The 25,889-nt window shown below is 37.9% G+C and overlaps 1 protein-coding gene across 7 annotated transcripts in view; it reads right to left on the bottom strand.

Annotated features, from left to right (window-relative positions):
* The window catches only part of DLC1 (DLC1 Rho GTPase activating protein), a 394,094-nt gene that overhangs the window by 89,465 nt on the left and 278,740 nt on the right, over positions 1-25,889 (bottom strand). The window contains exon 2 of one of the 7 annotated variants that reach the window (XM_057696391.1): positions 23,115-23,460. The exons of the other annotated variants lie outside the window; for them this stretch is intronic. Coding sequence (XP_057552374.1) covers positions 23,297-23,460 — 164 coding nt within the window. The 3' untranslated portion in view covers positions 23,115-23,296. Of the gene's footprint in view, positions 1-23,114; positions 23,461-25,889 lie in introns of those variants that run through there. 7 annotated transcript variants of the gene reach the window in all.

The following is a 25,889-nucleotide window of genomic DNA, read 5'->3' as shown; positions in this document are numbered from 1 at the left end:
GGTGGCTCAGTGGATAAGATTCTGAGCTCCCAATGCAGGGGGCCTGGGTTTGATCCCTGGTCAGGGAACTAGATCATGCATGCTGCAACTGAGTTAACATGCCACAACTAAGGAGCCTGCATGCCACAACTAAGATAAACACAAATTTAAAATAAAATAAAATGATAAAAACAATCTTCTCCCTACAGACATGTTGTGAGGCCAAGTAAAGGGTAATTATTATAGTTATGAACTCTAAACTAAGCACTTTTGGAAGGCCTTTGTCCAACAGAGCATGAATAGAAAGAGTGCAATTTTGACGATTCAAATTAAATTAAGATGTTCCTAAAGTGAATGATGTGGGGCTGGTCACTAAATCAAGTCAATCACATATAAACACTTGCTATTCCTTCTTTATTCAGTGTACAGCTTACTTTAGTTCTTAACAGGTGTCCTATATTGACCGATTTCTTTGTTAAGAATTCTGTTAAAACCAAAAAATCACATGAAATGAACTTTCTGAAAATAGAACATTTACTGCATTTGAATATTGAAAATGGATGGTTGCTCCAGATGGGTAAATTCAAACTTTTACCCTCAGATATAAAATATAAAGAATCAATTTTATTTTCTCATTCAGAATTTCTACATATTATTAATCAATAGCTCCTTTCTTTGCTGTCGAAGATATATACATATATGTGTGTATATATGTATTTAAATTTATCAATACTAAGGTCTTATTTTAGCTGAAATATATATCTATTAATGTCTAGTATGGAGTTTCGTAGTGGTAGAAATAATCAATGGGAACAGTATAAAGTTTTAAAAGGTAAGATGTAAGTCCAAATGATTTTTTTGTGCTAAGCAGAGCAGAGAGAGGGAAACACTTCAGCATGATAATTTCCTACTGTCTTCATCTCTTTCATTATGTGCTGATTTGCCAGGCTGTCATTAATCTCATCGCTGCATCCTTCGAAGAGTACGCAAAGACTGGCTCCCCCCTCCTCTTGCCTTCTCAAGGGCTCCAGAGATCCTCCCCCTTTGCTCCTGCATCGCCACATACGTACTCCCTTTCTTCTCAGTCATTCCCATCAGCACAAAAACCCTCTCCTGAATCTGCTTCCCCCTCCAGGGGAATCAATTCATCTATTTGTTGCCTTTTACTGTAAAATTCCAGAGAGTCTTCTATACTCAACTGTCTTCAATTCCTGCTTTCCTGTCTCTTATGAACCCACTCCAGTTAGGCTTTCACGGGTACACCTCCATAACAACTGCTCATCTGGAGGTCACCACTGACTCATGTTACCAGGTCCAGTGGTTAATTCTCAAGTCCTCATCTTCTGACCTACAAGCATCGTTTGGTAAGTTAGTCCCTTCAATCATCCTTGAAAAACTTGTTTCTCTTGGATTCCAGAGTGCTACCCTCTCCTAGTCTCACTGGCCATGCTTATTCAGTCTCTTGCGGGGTTCTACTTTCCCAGACATTTAATGCCGGAGTGCCTGAAGCTCAGACAACTTTCATATCTTCTCTAGTTAAATTTCCTCTGTGGTGAGCTCATCCAGTATCATGGCCTTAATACCATCTACATACTAATAACTCCTAAATATGTCTTTAGTCCAGACGTTGCCCTGAATTCAACTGTACAAACACCTGGATGTCAAATAGGCATTTAAAACTTAATTACTGAACCAATAATGAACACCTGATCTCCCCCTCAAAACTTGCTTTTCCCTCAGTCTTGTCCATCTTGGTTCCTGGTAACTCCATCCTTTTTTTTTTCAAATTACCTTCTAATTATTCTTGCCTTCTCTCTTTCTCGCATCCCCACATCCTAACCATTGGTAAATCTCATTGGCTCAACCTTTAGCCACAGCTAAACCCCTTCTCACCATCTCTACTGCTATCAGCTTGGTCTAGGGCAGTATCATCTCTTGCCCAGATTGTTCCAATAGCTTCTTAGTTTCCTTCCTTCTACTTCTGTCACCTTTGAGTCTATTACAGTATAACAGCCAAAGTGATTCTATTAGAATGTAAGTCAACTAAATCACTCCTCTGATAATCCTCCACTGGCTTCCTATCTTAGAGTAAAAGCCAAAGTCCTTCCAATATCCCACCAGGTCCTTCCTGCTGTCACCTTTCTCACCTTTTCTTCTATACCATTCCCTTCGCCACTCTCATTCCCATACTGGCCTCTTGATGTTTCTTTCTTTCTTTTTTTAAATGTTGTAATGATTTTTTTTTAAATTATTTTATTTATTTATTGACTGCACTGGGTCTTAGTTACAGCGTGCAGGATCAAGTTACTGACCAGGGATCGATCCCAGGCCCCTTGTGTTAGGACTGCAGAGTCTTAACCGCTGGACCACCAGGGAAGTCCCTCGATGTTTCTTAAGAAAGAACCCTGGGGGAGAAAAAGGACCTGAGGCTTGCTCTCACTTTAAGGACTTCAAACTTACCCTTTTCTCTGCTTGGAAAACTCTTTCCCTCAAGACTCATAAGGCTGCTGCCCCACCCTTCATGTCTCAAATGTCACCTTCTCAGAGAGTTCTTCTCTGACCACCTTGTTTCAAATGCCACTCACATTCTCCTTACCCTCACTGGCTCAGTACTCTTCCTTTTCTCTGTTTTTTCCCCCATGGCACTTTTTACCTGCCAACATAATAATATGTACACAATATATAATTTATTTATTCTCTCTCTGTTTTTCCTCTCACCAGTAGAATGTAAACACCATGACAGCAGAAATTTTGTTTCAGTCATTGATGTGTCCCCAGAGCCTAAGGGCATCTGGCACATAATAGGTGCTCAATAAATATTTGTTGAATGCAAGAGTCCTTTTAATCTCTCTGCTCTTCTCACTAGAATAAACATAAATTGCATGCAGGCAGGGATCATGTTGTATTCATCTTTCTGTCTTCAGAGTTTAATATGGTTATCTGGCAAGGGGTAGGTGGCCATTGATATTGAAGTGAACTGTTGAAGAAAACACACTCTATGATTCTTTTGAGTATTGCATTCCATGATGGACAGGACTGGATACATGACAGAGAGGAGAAACAGAGAAACTCTCAGTTAACCAACAAATACACAGATATTAAATTTTACATTACATAAAAATGTAGATAGAATTTGGGAAATAAATTGAGGCTAGGGATATTCTGGACTTGTACTATCAAGAGAGTAGGGAGTGATGATATTAATCAAAATTACCTGGGAATATTTGAGGGATTCAACATCACTACCTCTTTGGGAGAGCCACTAACATTTATGGAATATTTATTATGTGCCAGACTTTTGGATGCGATTTCCAGTGGCCACCCACTGGTGTTTTCTTGGCCCTCACCCCTCTAGCTCCAACCTGAATAACTGCATTTCTCTACGTGGTGACACTTTCTTACACAAGAAGTAAAATCATACAAGTCAATAATATTTTTTCTCTTGCCCCCTTTCCTCCTCCTTCCTCTTCTTAATGGAAAAGTATTCGTAAAAATAGAATAGTTGCTTTGGGAGTTTAAGTTGCTATATAGATTCCAGGATAATTATTTTAAGCAGGTCCATACAACAGAGGCAGCTTTTAAATGGCTAAACCAGCTTTTAAAGCAGCTCCATTGGCAGTAAAATTTTTACTAAAAGGAGAGTAATGATAAACATGAAATTTAGACTAGTGGTTACTTCTGGGAGGTGGAAAGAAATTTCTAAGGCATTGGAGACAGTTTCTTAAGCTGGATAGTGAGTACATGTTATTACTTTTTAATATATTTCTATGAGACATATTTTTATGAAATATTAAAAAAACGAACTGCTCCTCTGGACCAAGACTTTTCTCAAACAATCATTTAAAGATCCTTAATGTTAGAATTAAACTCACCAAAGTCACTTCAATAGCATAAAAATTTTCCATGGTAAAATAATTTTAAGTATTTCAGCTCTCCCTGTGGAAAGCTTTTATGTAAGAGTCTTTCAACAAGACAATCTAAAATAGCCTCTTCCTGTGAAGGTTGTATACGGATTCCCTTTGTTTTTTTTGTTTATAAGTCATTTGTTTTAAACTCTAAATATTCTTCTCTTGGTGCCAATATGATTGAAATTCCAGCCAAGAGAGAAAAAACCTATTTATAACTCAAAGAACTCTAGTGTCGATACTCAGGCCCTAACCACTAAATGCAACTATAATTAAATAAAAACGCATTCAAATCCAAATTAAGAACACAATTAGCATGAAGGCAAAATAAGATGGGACTCTTGGACTTTGCTTCCCTACAAGTTCCAGGCTTCAGCAGGACAGGAGAGAAGCATTTGGCCTAAGATGGGTGTGCTATGAGAGCTTGGAGCAATAGAAATATGATGTAGTCACTTTTGTCATTTAAAATTTTCTAGTAGCCACTTAAAAAAAGAAACAGGCGAAATTAATCTTAATAATACATATAGTTTATTTAACCCAATATATCCAAAATATCACCATTTCAACAAGTGATCAATATAAAGGTTATTAATGAGAGATTTTACATTCTTTATCTCACAGTAAGTCTTTGAAATCTGGTGTGTATTTTATACGTCAAAGAGTGGATCCATTTGTGAAAGCTCCTGCTTTGCAATTTTGGCTGATGCCCTCTTTAACAAAAAAGACAACATTACTCACACAGAATTAGGTATGAAAGTGAGTATTAATTTAGGATGAAAAAAGACATCACAAGGAATTACTGGAGATTTAAAGATTCAGGCCCTTTTCTTTTGATATCTCTCTTGGCAATGTACCAGACACACTTATACAGAAGTGCTTCCTGATTCCAACCTGGCTTCCCCTCCCCACTTAACCTGTACAACTCCTGGCACTCACAGGGGCCCATCTAAGTCAGGGTCTCTGAAGTGTAAGTTTCATTCATGTTATGGGCTAAATTGTGTCTCTGCAAATTCTTATGTTGAAGCTTCGATCCCTAGTACTTTAAAATATAATCTTACTTGGAGATAAGGTTTTTGAAGAGATGACTGAGCTAAAACGAGGCCATCAGGGTGGGCCCTAATCCAATATGACTGGTGTCCTTATAAGAAGAGGAAGAGACACTTTGGAGAGGACAGGGCACAGAGGTAAGACTGTGATGACAAAGCAGTGAGAAGCTAACTGCAAGCCAGGGAGAGAGACCTCAGGAGAAACCAACCCTGCCGGCACCTTGATCTTGGACTTTCCACCTCCAGAACCATGAGAAAATAAATTTCTATTGTTTAAGCCACCCAGTCTGGGGTACTTTGTTATGGCAGCCAGAGCAAACTAATACAATCAGCTTCTTGATAAGCTTCCTCTGCTCATGGACTTTGCTTTTTCCTGCCTCATCCCCTTGCACCCTGCTCCTCTAGGTTTGTTCTGATCCAACCCAACCTGAGCCTTCTCTCCTTCAAGTCTTCCTAATGGAGAGACCTCATGGGCTCAGAGTGCATTCATACCTTACTGACCTTCATGATTTGGCTAGGGAATATGCGTTTCCATGTGACTGCTCCTGTATTAGTCCCAGGTAGTGTTACTTTCACTTTTCAACACATCTCTTTTCTCCCTTATGAGATGTGTCTTTTGAACATGATCAGGGACAATGTCTTATACCAAACTGGAATATTACAAACTTTTTTTCTTTTTCTTTTGGCTTTGCCACGCGGCTTGTGGGATTTCGGTTCCTTGACAAGGGATTGAACCTGGGCCATAGCAGTGAAAGCACTAAATCCTAACCACTACACCACCAGGGAACTCTCTCAAACATTTCTTGAATAATTTTTTTTTAATTAGGAGGGAGGAGGCCCATCTAATGCTGTGAACGATTAAAAAAAAAAGGCTTTTAGAAAATGTTACTTTCAAAGTTAAAAGAGAATAGAATCCACCATACTTGCTGATAGTTTTGTGCTATATCTGCACTAAACAGATAGAAACAGCATAACAACAGTGATGGCTGAAGTCCCCTCATCCCTCTCACGGCTTCCTACTCATGCTGTGGGTCAGAGGCATTTATCTTTGTTTCTGCTGCTGCAACCCAATCCTGGTTGTTGCCTTTTGTTTTTCTACTGCTTACAACAGTAAGGGAAGTTCACAAGAACATCTTCCAAAAAGCTCTGGCCAGAACCAAAGGAAGTGAGTACATTCGAGGGTGAAAGGATGATTCACCCTCTTTAAGTGCTTAATTCTTGGTTTGGTATCCCTTCTGAAACTGCTGAAAAGAATGCCAACAAGTTGTAATTACCATGGTGATCCCTGGGAGGTGGAAATCTGCCCATACTCATTGGATTTCGACCAACAATCCATTTTAAAAAAGTTTTTGAAGGAAATGAGTATCTGTTTTGGTTATTTATAAGGAATATCTGTGGCCCTTCCAAAGTTCACAAGCATGCTTGATACGGAGTTGCACAGAACTATGCTTCTTATCAGAACTTTTTTGGGCTCAGGTTTAAATATGCACTAAATATAATATAGTAATTCATTAAAGAGTTGAGGAAAGACAGTGGCCAGTACTCAATCCCAGAGTAAGAGTACCCCCAAATCTGCATTAACTACTCATAGAGAAACCGCATACTTACTCTCCTAATAAGAAAACATATCTGGGTTTAAAATACTTATCAAAAGCCGTATTTTTCCAGTGAACCAAGGTCCTCTAGGGGAGACATCCATCACCATCCTCAGGAAAGTGACAGGCCTGCTTTTGCAATCAGAACAGCTTTCCGAGGCCTTCGTGCCAATTGCCTTGTAGAATGATTCAACATCAGTTTTGGAGACTTCCTCGGGAGCTGAGTGGGCAGCCATGAATCATCTCTCACCCTTTACACACATCATTACTGATCTCCTTGGAATATTATATGAAAATAATACCTTGCATTTTTGTAAAGAATGCTTTTCCTGATGGCGTTAGATAGTCCCAGAGTAAAAGCAAGCCCAGGTGAGCTGTGTACCCTGAAATTGGATATATTCCAAAAATGTTTGCAAATGCTATTCTGAGTCTGAGTCAACACACCTGATCGGGAGGGCTGTCTGTCACAGGCAGAGGCTGGTGGTTCTGGCAAAAGCACAAGGACTAGATTTTGAGAATTTAAAAAAACTAATTTTAACCCCTCATAGTCAACTTGAAGAAGCATTGTGATCTTGAATTACCTGGTTTTGTTATGGATAAGAAAGGAGACCTAAGAAAACAACCTCTCCTTTTAAAAATGCTCTGCATACACTGAGAAAAATACTGAGAGTGATTTTCTAGCTATTTCTCATTTATTTCGTCAAAGCTGGTGCCACAATATCCTATCACGTGGGAAGGAACAGCTGGAACCTCAAAATCTTTGGGTGCTAATGCCAAACTTATCACCAGCTTGCCCTGTAGTTTTGGAGTTACACAGCCTCCCTGGGATACCTGCTGAAGTTGACTAATATAGTTTGTAGCAATTGGGGAGGGCAGTCATTCTGTTGCAAGATCAAAAGCAGATGAGTCCTCTCATCAAAATGTTCTTACAAGTGGCAACAGCTGCAATGGCTTTTCTGACCCTTCATATATAAATAAAGAGCTCCTGTCAATGGTGAGCCATCAAGCTGAAGGGGTTGTGAATGCAGCTTGTTGCTACTGGAACCATGTCCCATGAAGAACAGTTGATGGAAATGAGGATACTTAATTTGCAGAAAAGAAGAGTCAGAGAAAATCCAGCAGTTTCTCTGAGTGATTGAAGGACTTCTGTGAAGGATAATTAAATATGTTTTTGCCAGTGTGACCTCAAAGTATAGAATATAGTCAACAGCAGAAGCCATTTGGAAACAGATTCCAGACCAACTCAGGGGATTATTTTCTAACACAGCTCCTTAAAGACAATGCCACAGTACTAAATGACATGCCCTTCCCTGGAGGTGCCCAAGTGGATGCTAGATGGTCACGTGGCAGAAACACTGTGATTTAACTACAGAAGTATTCTCCTTCTCCTGGATTTCAAGGAACATCTAAAAATAAACAAGGGGTCATTATAGAAATATAGGCTGCCGCTTTTTAATTTTGCCATTTAAGGATATTTTAATTGCTATTTATTACTACCACCATTTAACAGAATAAAGGATAAAGCCAAGAAGAACAGGACAGAAATAATGTAAAAATAAAGGATAGTTTTTGAGCAGTAAATAAATTCAGCTCTATGAAAGATGTACCATCTATGTAACTTGAAACACACAACAACCAATACTCAACATTCTATACTGACACACACACAAATGGAGACGGAAGAAGAAATATCAACTCATGAGGGTGGGTGGGGGGAGAGAATGAGACTAGAATGGTGTTTAAAAAGGACGTCAACTTTATCTACACTATTTTACTTCTTTACGTAAAAAAATAATAACACTAATATAATAAAATGTCCACATTTGTTAATTCTGGATGCAGGAAGCAAGGATGTTTGTTATCTCTTTCTTTTGTATTTTTTTGTATTGAAACAGTCGCCCTCTCCCTCTCAAACAGAACAATGAAACAAGTTTTACTATACGGGCCATGTTTTTCTCATTTCGACATGCACTAATGTAAATGAAACCGCCTGTTACTGCCGATCCGCAGGTCATTATTTGGGGGATAGGAGTCTATCATTTATTTTACCGCTTACTGTGCGCCAGGCACTGTGTTTGTGCTTCCCCTAGGCCTGTGATTCTGTGGTTCTACGATGCTTACTTTTCAGCAGATACTCCTTTCACAGTTTTTCAGATCTTATATTTCCTCTGAAATCAGGAAAAAACGGCAATTATGTCAACAGTTTGTTAATAGCAGGTATCCTGTGCTGATCAGACTCCCTAACTGGTAGATATTAAGCCCTCGATTTATTTTAAAAGAGGGAGTAAGATTAAAGAAAACAAGTTTTCAAGAAAAAGAAAGGTTGAAGAAATCTCCTGGAAGCTAAGGTCAGTCTTAGAAGAAACAATCAGGAATAATAATAATTATGATTAATTATGTAATATAACATATGATATATTAGCAAGTATATAAAAGTATATAATAATATATAATTATATTATAGTTATATTAATTAATTTTAAAAAGAGTGTTGTTGAGGGGACAAAGCAAAAAATGTTCACTCCTCAAATTAACACCAGTAATTCTTGATTTCATAGCTCTGCTATTTGTTTTGAATTGGTACCGTTTACAAAGGCAGCCTAGAGATGGTGCTCCTGGTTTCAGAGGTTACCTTTCCCAATTGATCAACAACTGAGATAAAGCTGCAACTCCTTGGTATGGCATCTAGATCATGAAGTTAAACCAACATACACAACTAATGGCGACTTACAGCTCATAATGAACTTTTACACGTAAACTCATCTGTGGCCACGCATCTCCAAACCTGACTTTTTTTATATGTCACTGAATACACTGACTAGCAAATTTCTCCTCATTCCTTAGAACACCATCGAAACATCACTTTCCTGGGAAGCTTTTCTTCCTGCTCTGCTAGTCCAACTTGGTGCTCTCTTCTTTGCGTTCTCGCTGTATTTTGTATATACTTTTATTAAATAGTTCTTACTTTATATTAAAAGTATTCTTTTTTTATTAAAATAGTTCTTATTCTATATTAAAATTATATTTTATAAAAGTCTTCCACACAAGACAGTGAGGAGAGGATGTCATTTCTATGGATTTATAGATGATGACATAGAGGTTAGGGAAATGAATAAAACCACAGAGCTGGTGAGTTTAAAAGCCTTAGTTTGAAACCAGGTCTTCTGTCTTCAACTCATGCTCTTTCTACTCTGCAGCACCACTCTTTATAGCATGGTAGGATGCTCAATTTTGCTAAATATTACAAGTACCACCATTGTTTTTGTTTCTTAAAATTGCAGTAACTAAAAATCTTAAGAAAAGTAACGATTCTAACAGTCTACATTTATTGAGTGTTTATAATATGCCCACAATGTTCTAAGAGATTTAGATGTATTTATTTAGCCCTCATAACGATCCTACAAGATAAATATTATGATTATCTTCATTTTATAGGTAAGGATGTTGAGATGCTGAATGGCGAGATAAGTTGCTTGAAGTCACCCAGCTAAAGAGTGGTAAAATTGAAATTCACACCCAGGTGGTCTGGCTTTGGCACCCATATTCTTAATGGAAGTAGACTTAACTACTGGTGTTTTCTTGCCTCATTGGAACTTTGGCCATGAACACTGTCTACAAGATTGGTTTCAATTTTGATACTATGCTTACTATGGAATCAAATTTGGCTCTGGTTTTCCATTTATAGCCTCAACTATAATTTTTTTTTTCTTTTAAAGAGAACTGTATTTTTATTTATTACTTTTTGGCTGCATTGGGTCTTCATTGCTGTGTGTGGGCTTTCTCTAGTTGTGGTGAGAGGGGGCTACTCTTTGCGGTGTGGGTGTGAGGACTTCCCACAGCAGTGGCTTCTGTTGCGGTGGCTTCTCCTGTTGCGGAGCACGGGCTCTAGGCACGTGGGCTTCGGTAGTTGTGGCGCATGCACTCACTTGCTCCACGTCATGTGAGATCCTCCTGGACCAGGGATTGAATCCATGTCCCCTATGTTGGCAGGCAGATTCTTAACCACTGCACCACCACGGAAGTCCCTAGCCTCAACTATGATTATACAGCACAAAAGAGAGATGGATACAGCCACTATGGAAAACAATATGGAGGTTCCTTGAAAAACTAAAAATAGAACTACCATATGACCAAGCAATCCCACTGCTGGGCACATACCCTGAGAAAACCATAATCCAAGAAGAAACAAGTACCACAATGTTCATTGCAGCACTATTTACAATAGCCAGGACATGGAAGCAACCTAAATGCCCATCAACAGATGAATGGATAAAGAAGATGTGGCACATACATACAATGGAATAATAGCCATAAAAAAGAATGAAATTGAGTTATTTGTAGTGAAGTGGATGGACCTAGAGTCTGTCATACAGAGCAAAGTAGGCCAGAAAAAGAAAAACAAACACTGTATGCTAACTTATATATTTATGGAATCTAAAAAAATGGTACTGATGAATCCAGTGACAGGGCAACAATAAAGATGCAGATGTAGAGAACAGACTTGAGGACGTGGGTGGGGGATGAAGAGGAAGCTGGGACAAAGTGAGAGAGTAGCATTGACATATATACACTACCAAATGTAAAATAGATAGCTAGTGGGAAGTTGCTGCATAACACAGGGAGATCAACTCGATGATGGTGATGACTTAGATGGCTGGGATAGGGAGGGTGGGAGGGAGTTGCAGGAGGGAGGGGATGTGGAGATATATGTATAAATACAGCTGATTCACTTTGTTGTACAGCAAAAACTGGCACAACAGTGTAAAGCAATTATATTACAATAAAGAGCTTAAAAAAACAATAAAAAAAAAGAGAGGGAGATGGAGTTGGTTCAGATGATTGAGTACCTTGAGTTTCATGTGGTTAGTTATGAAACCAGTAGGGTTTTTACTTTTGGACTTTTCCCCCTCCTACCCTACAAATAATAAAGGAAACTGGCAATTGAGGGAGAGAAAGAAAAAAGGAAAAAAAGAAAAAGCAAACAATCTATTTCTGATTTGTTTGGGACTCCAAACAAGGTTGTAGGAATCATTCAGGGTTGCATCTCAGAGTGTTTTGAGCAACTGTTCTCTTTTGAAATAACTGTGAAATGAAAAAATAAAATTGTAAAATATGCTGCAACAAGCTGTTATATGAAATACTTTTTACATGTAGAACAATAAAGAAGGGAACAAATATCATACAGTTTACATTGTAATGACTACCTGAGTATAAAATCTAAATAATGACAAATTAAAAGCACAAATAAGAACAAATCTTCATTAATATTTTGTGCCCTTTGATAATAATCAGAACTTACTTTATTAAGAATGTAAATTTAATAAGGCAATATTGAACAACAAGAACCATGAAATATAGCAGAGAATGTGTCCAGGAAGAAAAACTTCTACGGGAAACTGAGACGAAGTGAGAGAGTAGCACAGACATATATATACTACTAACTGTAAAACAGATAGTCAGTGGGAAGTTGTTGTATAACAAAGGGAGTCCAACTCGAGGATGGAAGATGCCTTAGAGGACTGGGGCGGGGAGGGTGCGGGGGACTCGAGGTGGGGGGAGTCAACGAAGGGAGGGAATACGGGGATATGTGTATAAAAACAGATGATTGAACCTGGTGTACCCCCCCCAAAAAAAAATTAAAAAAAAAAAAGATTAAAAAAAAAAAAAAAGAAAAACTTCTCATTTCTAACATATTAAAATAAAATTCACAATCACTATTATAGTTATTTAAATACTATTGTAGTTTAGTAATTAAGATGGAAAAACAATTTATGCTGCTGAGATTTCTGGAGTCTCCAAAATCCCTGAAATATATTCTGGACATTCTCATCTATACTTTAACAATACTGAATATACATACATCTCTCATTGTTTTCTTAAAACACATCTTAAATGTTACATATAAAGTTTTATTCCTAGCCATTTAGGCCAAATGACCTGGTTCTTTATTCTCCAAACTTTCTTAAATTACCATCTTTTTTCTGTCCCTACATTTTTACTAACTTGCCTGTCTCCTTCACTTCAATTCTTCCCCTCATCTTTTCCCCCTATTAATTCCCCCATTCATTCATTTATTCACTCAATATTTATTTCACTTCCTACACCATGACTTTGTATTTAACAGAACTGCAGCCTCCCCTTTATTAACACATTTCCTAACCTTTTCAAGAACAGCTTGAGATTTCAGTTACAGAGGCAGCCTTTCCTGAGAAATGGATAGTGGAAAAGCAGGATGCACTCCTATGCCTCTCCTGAACACTCATCTGACTCACCTTATCCTTGTCCTTCCTTAAACCTAAGATCATGTGGGCCTCACTGTATTTAGGTGATGTTCACGTACATGCTGTCCTATTACTAATTTCTGTGTTTCCTGTTTCAGGTTGTAAGATACTAGAGGGAACTCAGCACAAAGTGTCAATCATCACCATGCTTACTTCTTTTAAAATGTTTATTCACTGATTTTTTGTGAAAACAATACCTGGGCTCTACTCAGCCAAGATAATGAGTAGGGAATTTCACTCAGAAATTAGAAACAAGAAGGATAAGTAAGAGGTGATAAGAAATGTCTAGATTCCTGCTATTGGTTTTGGAATTATGCTTGGATGAGTATTTCTAACTCTGGACAATTCTCAAAAGTGACATGAAGAATGAATTTTCTGTGGAAAGAAAGAAAGTGAGCAAACCTGAGGTTGTATATAACCCTGTCTAAACAGGGAGTCAGCTGTTTGTATCGCCTGATAAAGTGAACTGGTGTCCCTTCCGGGTTTTTTTGGCGGTTTTTACACTAAGAATATCTTTCCCCTCCTTCTGTACTTAGTTGTAAACACAGCTCCTGCTTTTTAGGGCTAGTGTTCTTCAGGGTTATGGACAGAAGAGGAAATTCCTTTTAAAATAGCTTTGCGATAGGACTTTTGTCCTTTACACGAAATAAACCCTTTGGGAAACAAAACAGAATGGAAGGGAAATAACATGATAAGAAAAGAGCTCTGTAGTTTTGTGTTCATTTAAACCCAGCCTCTTCACCAGGGGAGTTGTTAAAGGTAGGTGCTGACTCATTGCCCTACCACTGCTGTTATCCTGGGGGAGGCACCATTACAAGTCTCACACATACTCATAAGCATTAGTAACATCTTCGGTCTTTGATGTGTTTTGGGTCAACAGAATCACTGCAGTGCACCTATCATGGGAATGGCTTTGAAGAGTCTTGAGGCTTGTAGGGGCAAAAACACTCAGGGGACTAACTCCTATTAAGAAACATATTGCTGTAAAGCCAGAAATATTTCTGAAGTCTTCATTCAGTCTAGTGCACTCCAAGGACAAATGGAGCTGTGGACTAATAAACTCTGCTGGGTACGCTAATACTTAGGGTCTGTGTGGACTGGAGGCTGGAAAACAGAGGGCCTGTGGGCAGTGCTGAACTCTGACAGCAGTAAATGTCCTTAAAAGTTCACTTACTTTCAGATATTTGAAGGTCAAGGTAATGAGAACCCCCAACACAGGTTAAGGTTAAATACACTATTTCCCTCAGACTTTAAAGAAAGCTTTAGTATTCTGTTGAAAAGTATTGATATGGGTAAAGCTCGAATTCCAGATTAAAAGAAAAACATTTCTATGCAGAAATAAATTACTGTAGATCTAGACAATTTCAGGGTAATTTATGTGTGTGTGTATGTGTGTGTATATACACACACACACATATACACACAATATATACTCACAGGTTTTAGAAGCAATAAAATATTTTATTAAGCTAAAGTCGTGGCTATTTCATTTCATTATGAGTAGGATACTTTACAAATGAAATAAATCATCAGCAAATAAAATGCTGCACTTTAATGATCTTAAAACAACATCTTTTTAAATGGTCACTAGATATTTTGCTGATTTCGCCAATTACTTGTCACACTCTGGCTGGAAAGTCTGAACCATTTCATTCATTTATTAACTCAGCCAGGGAGCTGTTTTTAAAATTTATGAGAATGCTTGCGGTCAAATTCCTCCATTGCTTTTACCTATGACTCAGTGGAGAGAATGCTTTTCAATTGGTCAGTGGTACAAGCACCTGTCTTGTATGTTGGACGGTAACTGTAGCTATGACACTAATTGGCTTGCTTCTTAGCACCCTCCTGATCATACAGCCTGAACTGCGCCAGCCTCGTAATGGAGCATTTTGTGATCACACGTTAAAATGAAACTATTATAGACCAGATGGCATTACTGGGAGGTCACACTAGAAAAAACAAAACGGCACTGCAAATTTTAATTTTCTATAGGAAAACAGAATTCATTTCAGTCTGCAATGCAGTCTAGTATACATCATTTGCACCTCCAAGAATAGCTAGTATTTACTGTAAGGCAAGGGCCCTGAAAGTGGAATCTTGCACCCCAGCGAGTGTGCAAGATGGTTCTTTGGGGTCTGGCAAGAAAACATGATTAACTTCTATTTATATTTTATTAATTTTCTGATTAATGGAGAATGACCTTAGGCTTTGCTAGCATTTAACGTGTGGACTGATGTTGATTCCCACCTTCATCCACATGTCGTGTGCCACAATTCTCAGAGTCAACTGAGGGAAGACTGTGAATTTCATGTCTCGGATGGGTTGTCAGTCTCCATTACACAGTGGCTTCCATCATATACATATATATTTCAATTTACCGATGCACAAACATAGGTAACCTTAAGAGATTTAAAAGATATAGTCTCTCACTTGAGAAGAAATTTAGCTAAAAACAATGCTAATCAGTCAATACTTAATAAAAAACAAGATAAAGTTGATATTTCTTCTGCTAACATATACTCTTGATATGTTGACCATGTGATCAGATTTGGCAAAATGACTGCTTGCATCCACCTCCGCCATGAAATTATCAAGAAGACTACCAATGTATTGATAGTCATGGTGTTTCAGAATGAAGCTTGACCTTGGGGAAAGTTGTGCCTGAGATACTAGATAAGGATGGAATAAAGTTATAATAATCAGCATGATGCACCCATCCTGTGCATCCAAAATACACTCTTTTGATTTCTTCCGAGACAACCAGTTATGTAATATTCAATCTGATGTGTAATTTTAAATGTTTAGAAGCCACACTTGAAAATTTTCACTTAATAGCCAATAACCTAAAGACACATTAAGGAAATACTTATTCTTCTTGCCATGATAAAAATGCTTACAATACTCCTTGAAAAATAATATAATGTCAAGTTAGATTACATTCCTTTGATAGTAAAAACTGATAAAAATACACAGTAAATATTATGAAAAATTGAAAAAAACAAATTTTACCACAAATTATAGAGTGTAAGAGGTGTGGTTTAGTTAAATGAAAGTACAGATGTTTCTAATAGGTCTCAGCTTATATAGTATTTGCTAAATTTTATTTCCATGATGGAATATGAATGATTACCTTCTCACTTTTATTATGAGTCACTAAAGGAAAGAAAAACCAATGAGGTGATAGTCTCAATAACAAATGACTCTTTCAACAAAAATAATATTTTTTAAGAAAGCTGTTAATTTAACCACAGAAAGTATTCTAGGCTAAGTTTACAGACATAACATTGCAAAATTAACAGATGAGCTATTTTAGCAAAGAAGTAAAAGCTCAAAGTGCACTAAATGCTACAGGATGATATTGACATTCTAATGTTTTAATTTAAAAAACTAATAAAGTACACTGAAATCTTTACAGTATTTGAAATGAGGTAGGGAGTGACCACAAAAATCATCTGTTACCATACAGAGGTTCACTGGATAGTTCATAGGAAAGAACTTGAACCTGAAGGTGAGTTATTCACTTTTCTTTTAAAAAGAGCACGTATTTCAAATTTATTAACATTTCTGTGATGACAAGTTGCTGTTACTATTATGTTAACTGAGCATACATTTTAAAAAATCCTATATGATTTGTTTCTCAAAGATAAACGTGACATTTAAACAATGAGGGAGGAAGTAACTGCTTTTCAAAGCAAACAAACAACAGCTTGTGTTATCTACAAAGCATTTTGAAAATATTTTGGAAATGTGTGCATTGCTATGTGAACATATTATTGAAAATGATGTGTATGTGTCCCCTATTAAAATTCCCATAAGCAAGTTAAAAAGAAAACCTGAATACAGTTTTCTAATCAGCTAAAGTTTTTTTTCCAAATGAAGAGTTGCAGGACTTCCTTGGTGGTCCAGCAGTTAAGAATCTGCCTTCCAATGCAGGGGATGTAAGTTTGATCCCTGGTTGGGGAACTAAGATCCCACATGCTGCGGGGCAACTAAGCCTGTGTGCTCTAGAGCCCATGCGCCACAACTAGAGGGCCCATGCGCCAGAACTACTGAGCCCAGGCACTCTGGAGCCCACGCACCATAACTACAGAGCTAATGCGCCACAACTACTGAGCCCATGAACCATAACTAAAGAGAAGCCTGCGTGCCACAGTGAAGAGCCTGCACACCGCAATGCCGGGATATAAAAAATAAATAAAATAAGTGAAGAGTTGCAGCAATTTCAAACATACATGTTAAAAATATAAAAATGCAATTTCTTATTTGTTTTCAAGACATCAACACAAAGATATTTATTAGTAAAACTTCAGCAAAATCCTTTTGTTAGACTGAATGGACAATTTTGTATCATGATATAGTTGCATTTCATCCAACTGGAGATACCTATCTTTTTCTACCTTGAAAGCCTTTAAATTCAGGTACTGAAATAAACTGAAGTTTGAATCAGGATGCCACCTCTTGTTACATTAAGATTTAAAAAACAAGTTGCAGCACATTCTGTCACATTTCTTTCCCTAAAAATTATTAATGATAACATTTATAGAGAAAGCAAAAAAAAAATGTTTAGCACAACTAAAAAGCAAAAGTCAACCTTAAAACCAGACATTTTTCATGTTCGCATCACATATTAGTATTATTACATATAGCATCACATGTAGGTGATTTAGAGTAGTGGTTCTCAATTGGGGCAGTTTTGCCCCGCAGGGGACGTTTGGCAGTGTCTAGGGATGGTTTTTGGCTGTCGTAACTGAGGAAGGTGTTCTGACCTCTAGTCCGTAGAGACCAGGGATGCTGCTAAACATCCTACAATGCACAGGACAACACCCCATGAGAAGAATTATCTGGCCCAAAATGCCAGTAGTGCAGAGGCTAAGAAACCCTGTTTTAGAGATATATAAATATAAGTATATACAATATATAGTATGTACTCAAAAATGTTTTACTTATGTGTGTACTCAATTTAAAAATTTTGTAGACCGCTGTAAGTTATGACTTCTCAGATGCTGAATTATCAGTTGAAATGCTGTTTGGTTCAAAGCGCAAAATATCTGTTATTTGCTTCAAATCACCATAATATTTTTCTTCAAAATTCACCTAATTTTTACCCCTGTGAATCATAAATCATGGGTTGACAAGAGAAGGACTTCTCAGTAAGCAAGACCATATCTGTATGATAATCTTCAGAGCCATTTTGTTGCTGTCGTTTTCTGAAGTAACGAAATGTTTAAACCAAAGATTTTCATGAGGTTATATGCATATTTGCATATAAAATTCAAGAAATTTAATCTCCAAGTAGAGGCACTACAATGAATTTCATAAAATTTATCACACATGAGTTTCTAGGCAGAGAAGAATTGAATTTAGAAACACAGCTAAAGATTTTTGTTATCAGGATCTTTGTCTCTATTTTGGTCAGTCTTCAAAAGAACATTGTGGAGATAAACAATTGTTAGCAGTTATGTCTCTTTTTTTTCCAGTAAAAGGGTATTAAGTCTTACAAAAAAGTTGAAGATTCACTATTTCAGTTTTAAAGGCTAGTACATTAGTTTTCCTGTTTTTGGTGCAGGAATTGGGGATTAAAAATTGACCAGAGATATAAGAATCACTCTCTAGCTTTAAATTCATCTTATCTGATAGTTTATCAAATTTTTGTTTCCTTTCTGCAATGCCCAGAGTTTCAGATCAATCATGAGTTATGACTTCGGAACACAGATTTAGGGACTGAGTTATAAAAGTAAAAAGGCAATGGACTTTTGAATATAGGACCAGACAGATGGAGACAGATAGACAGACACACACACACACACACACACACACACACACACCCACATGCCTAACAAATGCAGTGAAGCAAGATAGTTTCACAAGCATTTCCTTAAAACCTGGAGGAGTTGATGCTGGAGGAAGGAGATCATAAAAACCTTCTATCAAAAAAGAAAAATTGTGTAGTATTCATTATTTGGACATGGGGGGAGTGAGTGATTTTCGCTTCCGTAGCCTTGAATGTCTGTGGGACATGGTTGCCTTCCTGTTAGAATCTGGAGGAAGGCAGAAGGAAACCAACTTTGAACACCACTGACTTAAGTTGTGAAAATGTTATTTATAATTGTCTGTATTGATTATATTCCATATATTATTCTGTTTGAGTTGATGTTAAATAATATAAAAAAATTACAGAATATGGAAATAGAGAGAATGTTGAGTCACGAATGGCTTTGTTTTTTTCTACTTATTTTTCCTAAAGCCCATACATTCTAGAAAAATCAATACTCCTTTGAAAAAAAAATTTTTAGGTAGTAGTGGGGAGGGGGGAATTGCCTGTTAGGAAGGGTCTACAGTTTAGTAGATATGTTTGCTATATACTGATATACACAAGCACATCAGTGAATATAATTCTATGTTTCTTTCTAGATATATATGCAGATATATCTATAAAGATTATCTCAAGATTTCTGAGTCTATCTCAAGATTTTTGAAAGTCTATTATATATAATTTCCACAGTTGTATATAATTTTCCCCATTAAAAAGCATAGTTTGTTAGGAGAGTTACTGAATATGAACTTCAAGCAAAGAACAATAAAGTCACAAAATACAGATATTGGGAAGTTGGTTAAATTTACTCACAAGCTAGATGACTTCTGCCCACAGTCTCTCTGACAAGAAACTGAAAGTTGTTTGAGATTACAGAATATGGCATTGCTCATAGAAATACCATAGAAGAAAATAGAAAAAAAAATCCATAACAAAATCATGTAAATGTTAAATACGATAATGGCAAGTCTAGGCAACAAACTAAAATCGATCATGAGCTCTCCAATGCAAGGATTACAGTTGATACATTTTAGTATTTTGGAGAGGATGGTGAGTAGAATATAAATGTGTGTTTAATCTTCTTTTCAAGTTCCCATAATTAAATGCTACAGCAAGGGTAGGAAGGTATGACAAACTTGTCACTTATCTGTCATTACTGATTGCTTGCTAATAATTTCTTGTCTTTATTTTCTTTTTTAAATAGTTAAAACACATCATATTCCCACAGTTCTCTTCTGTTCTTTTGTGCTAAGCAAATTTTCTTTTTTCAATTGTGGCTATTTTTTGAATAGTGTTTTAGTAATACAAAAATATTCACTAAAAGAGAATATCAAAGGTTACACTATGGAAATATATCAACAAGGCTTACAATATTTATTGGGAGCAAAGAACTTCAGAAGAAGAAATAAATCAAAATACACTGAGTCTGCTAATAAATTGTAAAATTGGAACATAAAGTGAACAGAAACAATGGATTTGATCTTTGACAGATACATATTTCAAAAACATTTTTGCAAGTTCATTTACCATGTTAAATCAGTTTTGGAAATGCTCTTTCTCAGACTTTTGGAAAGAAGGAAATTCATACTTTGGTATCGCAAGGCAGACATTCCTTATTTGTTATTTGGTACCTGGTGATTCAATAGAACCACTTTAAATTTTCCACCCTATAGTGACTTGATAGTTAAACACGTATTTTGACAACTTTCGGAGAAATTGTTTTATGCCTTTATTATCTTCAAAAGGAAAGCTACATAAAGCATTTGTCATTCTTGCTGCTTTTAAATCTCTTTCTCTGAAGTTCCTTATGTAAACCTTAAATAATCTATTAATCTAGGTGATTTCATGTGTAGGAATAAAATAGAAACTTCTCATTCTTCCAGACTGAAAACTACCGAACAAATAATAGTGGGAGGGGTGAGATAAAAGGAAAGAGGAGAGCGATATCTTTTGCAGTGAACTTTTACAAGAAATACCAACCTGTTTCTAAAGCTCATCGGAAGCCACTGTATTAATTACCAACAAATACTAGTCATGTTTCCTCTGTTTGCTAGACAAATAACATAACGATACCATGCCATAATTGGTAAAGGAAATGTCAATTTCTTTTCTTTTCTAGTTCTTTAATCATTGAAACTATTTGCTATAGTATGATAGCTATAAAATAGAAATGAAAACTAGGCTGGCATGGAAAGGAAAAGAAAAGAAAACAAAGGAAACCCCTAAACCTAGCAGTGGGGGACTTTTTCTAAATCTACACAAAGTCCTGGCAGGTGAAATAATCCTATGTGTTGTATATATTAGTGTTCTAGAATGAAAATTGAACAGAACTCACACACTGTATATTGGCAAACTGAAGCTGATCAAGAGTGAGGTTAAATAAATTATAACCAGAACTTTAACTTACCATAGAAAGATTTTCCTACAAACAGTTGGCATCTTGCCTGATGGACAAGAAATAATCAGTGCCTTCAGTTTAAACAGTGGTATAAATACACACACACTCTAGGGAGAATTTAAGTTAATATTACAAAGACTTTCATCTCTGTTGAACAACAAAATAAATGGCATTCTTTTTATTTTGGTCATATAAGATGACCAGCCATGCTGGCCTTCCAAGCTTCCAGGGTTGCTCCCACCCTGTCTGTATCCCTAATCCTCTTCTGGAATAAGTTAGGTCACTCTGTTAAGACACAATTCAACAGCACTCTGCTTTTCTTTGGGGCACTCAGTAAAATTGCTACTGCTTCTTTTGAATTGTAAGTCCCGGGAGGCCAGGGGTTGTGATGGTACTGTTTACTGCTATGTCTCTAGCACCTAGGACAATGCTTGACATATATGAATGAATGAATGATGAATCCATGTTTGTTCATTTCCTAAGACTATATTTTCTGCTTGTCTTGCTTCACCTGAGGGTTTGGTTTTGGTATTGCTTTTGGCACTCATTTTACCAAAGAGACTGATTTAGAAAATGTTCATTATGATGTAATATTTTAATGTCATAAATTTGAGAGAAAGATGAAATGGATGAAAACTGATTTCCTGGTTTCAGTGACAGACTGCCTGGTATCATTGACAGAGCTTGTGTTTTCTCAAGCAGCTTTCTCAGAATAGTTTCAAGAACTTCAAATACGCCTTTTATCCTCATATTATCTCTGTGATACGTGAAGCATTTTCAATATCACCATATAATAGCTTGGGAGACAGGCAGTTCTGAAAGGCAAAAGTCCAGAAATGTTTTCCATTTGACCAAATGTTTGTTTCTGCTTCTGGACTTTGCTCATTTTCGTTTGACCTAATCGAAATTTGCTTTATTCCAGGTACTGGATTCATTTTTATTGGTACAGCTTTCTATCTGCTACAGTAGAAATTCTTTAAATGGCTTATGCTTTCCTTTTGAATCTATAAGTTTCAAGAAGAGCTGTTTAATATGGTGGGATCTTAGGTACAATTTATTTGTAATTTCACAGTGACAAGGAGCATTTGTTTATTCACATTAATTTTATTTATTTATTGCCCTTCTTTATAGTCTCAGAGACGAGGAGAAAGACTTTTAATAAGAATTCTATAAGATAATATCACCATTAAAAATGCCCCAATAATGAACTTAAAAAATCTGAGAAAATAGACTTTTCCTCAGGAGTGATTACTGGCTGTAGGTAGTTCAGGAAAGCAAAGTGACCACACATACCTCATGAACGTACACTCATACCCTCTGTGTACAGGCTCACAGTCATGTACCACACACCCTCAAGGATACCATTCCAATATACGACATTATATTCTTGAAATACGTAGACCTAACAACATATACTGCTATATTTCCATGTAAAGACTGACAACAAATGTCTCACTGAGTGTATCAGAAACCTTCAGAGTTTCAGAAAACACAGAAGTTATAACTTGGGAAGGTGTTGGAAGGATATATTTTAAAAGGCATCACATTAAGAAAGAAAACTAATAAAGCTGGCTTCTCCCATGAATCAAATCTGAAGTAGAGGGCTCCCACTTCCAGTGGAAAGAAACCCCTGGCAGATTCCTTTCCCCTCCTTGACGCCTCTTCAATAATGAAACTGCATCTTTTAGGAGGCTTGGCTATGTCTTCAGTAAGGTTCCAACAAAGCAATAACATCTCAGACTAATGTTTCATGACAATTTGATATTGATACTTTAATGCATGTCCGAATAAGTACCTTTTCTGTTTGTTTACTTGTTTTCCTTTATAAGAAGATATATCCTTGAACATCCCCCCACACCAAATGAAGGGCTCAGGTATCATAAAGAACAACTTGCAAGCTGATATAGAAAGTGAGGAAACGTTATTCCCGGCTAGGAAACACTCAAAATGGCTAAAGAGAATGGAAAATGCAAACGCGGGTCCTTCGAACCATGGAGACCATCCTTAAATGAGTGAGTTAGTGTTCTTACGTTGTTTCAGTAGTTCTTTAGGAAAGCCACGTTTTACATTTTCAGAACTCCACTGACAAGCTGTAGAGATACTCTCCCCTTTGTTTTGTTCGGCAGTCTTGCAGCCCTACCTTGGGAAGTACGGCCTGTGGCCTGCGGTGACTGTTGCTGTTTCAGGCTCCCCTTATCGTTGGTAGAACTGGCATATTGTCAAGTCTTATTAAAGGGCCCTTATTTCTGTAGCCGCCAAGGAGACTGGAGTACAACAGTCCTACCAGACGGGCACCCGCCCAGGCAATGTTTTCTTCCGTGGAACATGGAAAGGCCTCTTCTGGGGAAAGGTGTAAGGAGACAAACCAGTTGCCACTTCCGAGCGGGGAAAATTTGATCCCTTTGTGCTCTTATCTTCATCCACTTCCAATGTTACTGATTTACCTCTGCTGGGTTCCAGAGGAGGTAAAAAGAGAGGGGAAAAGGCTTGATTTAAGTGCTCGTGGCAACGAACGAGTGACAAGAGATGGGTCTCAGTGGACAGCTTTGATAGCAGACTTAGTTCATGATGGGGGTCAGATACTGTCATGCCCAGCCCCACAGATGCACACAGCATTTGCTCAATCACACGATCACCTAGGAAGAATGCACAGACAGCACACATTTTTTGTTCATTCGTATGTTTGTTCATTTGTTTGACAAATAATTTACTGAGTGCTACCATGGGCTGGCACTGTTCTAAGCACTAGGGTTATAGCAGTGAACAGAGCAGCCCCCAATTCCTGCCTTTTCGAGGCTCACATCCCACTGGAGCCTATATTCAACATTCTCTACAGTCCTATGCCATGATAAAACCACTAGGCCAATTCCCAAATGTATATAAAATAAATTATTTTAATTAAAAATAATTAACACAGGAAATTTTCTGCCTTGGTGCCATGCTGGGGAAATTTTAATTTTAAGGATTGAATGGGGGAAAATTAAACCTCAAAGAGCTATAAACATACATTCCATTATCTATATATGCTTCAAAAAATATTACTGTCGTAGTGCTCCGGAAGGTGGGACAAATTCAAGGAAAATTCAGAATCTACCTTTTCTTAGATTCTATGTTGATTATGAAATATTAAACACTCAGTCTTAAAAACCACATGTGTTGTTTTCACTTGTTCAATCCCACCTCATTACATAGGACCAGTGCACAAGCTCGTGCAATAATTTGCCTGTGTCTCTGTCCATCTCTGCAAAGGGCCACCACTCACTCCCCATCGTATCCCAGAAGAACCGCTGGAGTCAGTTTACTGCCACCAGGTCTCGGATGTGCACCCACAGGGCAGTAGCTGCCTGGGGGACATGATGGGGCGGGGCCTTCCCCCAGCTGCTTCCACTCTGGCCCCTCCTCCGCTCATGCTGTTTCCCTGGAAAGGTGTCCTCGAGGTTGTCCTCACCACACTCTCTCCCTGCTCCCGTCTTTCCTGCACACTGTCACAAAACAAACTGCCCATAGCATTGCTCTCTGCTAATGCCTTTCCTGCTCCAGATGGTCCCATCAGACCCTGCTTCGTATCCTTGCCAGGCTTTCAAAGGCCCTGACGCTCTGCAACCAACTTAATTTGGCAACAACCACAATCATGAAGTTACCAGCAATATTTTGTATTTTTTCTTATAAATCGATTGTACACAGAAGATCTCATTGGATTAAAATGATCCCCACTGACAGAGGGTTACACTGAATTTCAGAAAAGTCAAGTGGCTTGCTCAGAGCTGCCCAGCTGGCAAGTGGAAGAACCAGGGTTAGAGCCCAATGCTTCTGAATTCCTAACCAATTCTCTGGCCTCTGCTTCTTCTGTTCATGACACATTCTTTGCTCCAGTTGGCTCCAGTCCATTTCCAGTTCCCATCACCAGCCACACTTCTCCCAATTGGTAACACTCTCTTGTTCAATTAGCCCCATCCCTGTCCACAGCTGGACCTGCTAACACTCTCTTGTTCAATTAGCCCCATCCCTGTCCACAGCTGGACCTGCCAACACTCTTAGGGTTCCTTCCTTGCCATAATCTTCCCACATAGTTGCCGCTTCTTTTTTGTTTTTTAATAAATTTATTTATTTATTTATTTATTGGCTGCGTTGGGTCTTTGTTGCCTGCTGTGCAGGCTTTCTCTAGCTGTGGTGAGCTGGGGCTACTCTTCATTGCGGTGAGAGGGCTTCTCTTTGCAGCGGCTTCTCTTGTTGCAGGGCACAGGCTCTAGGCACACAGGCTTCAGTAGTTGTGGCACGTGGGCTCAACAGCTGTGGTTCATGGGCTCTAGAGCGCAGGCTCAGTAGTTGTGGTGCATGGGCTTAGTTGCTCCGCAGCATGTGGGATCTTCCCGGACCAGGGATTGAAACTGTGTCCCCTGCATTGGCAGGCAGATTCTTAACCACTGTGCCACCAGGGAAGCCCCATAGTTGCCTCTTCTTTCTTTGAAATAGTTCTCTAGCGAAGGTGGAGCCTAGGGTTTCTCAGCCTCAGAATTGCTGACATTGAGACAAACACCTTTTGTTGTGGTGGTGCTGTCGTGTGCATGGCAGGATATGTGTCAGTACCCCTGGCCTCTACCCATTAGATAGTGGTACCTCCAGCTGTGGCAACTAAAAATGTTTGCAGACACTGTGAAATGTCTCCTGGGGGCCAAAATCACCCCTGGTTGAGAGTCACTGGCTTAGCCCGCGGTTATTCTCTCGCTGAATGATGTGGGTCTGGTGTGTCTCCCCATGAGATCTGAAGTGTGGGCAGAATATATTGTACTTCTTTTGTATTCCCTGAAGATGTTCTGCACTCAATATATGTTATGGAACCTTGCCTCCCCTTCCAGTTTCAAATGGGAGCTGC

The sequence above is a fragment of the Hippopotamus amphibius genome, chromosome 10 (genome assembly GCF_030028045.1).
Source record: "Hippopotamus amphibius kiboko isolate mHipAmp2 chromosome 10, mHipAmp2.hap2, whole genome shotgun sequence".
In the NCBI taxonomy this organism is placed as follows: Eukaryota; Metazoa; Chordata; class Mammalia; order Artiodactyla; family Hippopotamidae; genus Hippopotamus; species Hippopotamus amphibius.
This window is presented reverse-complemented; position numbering and strand designations above follow the sequence as displayed.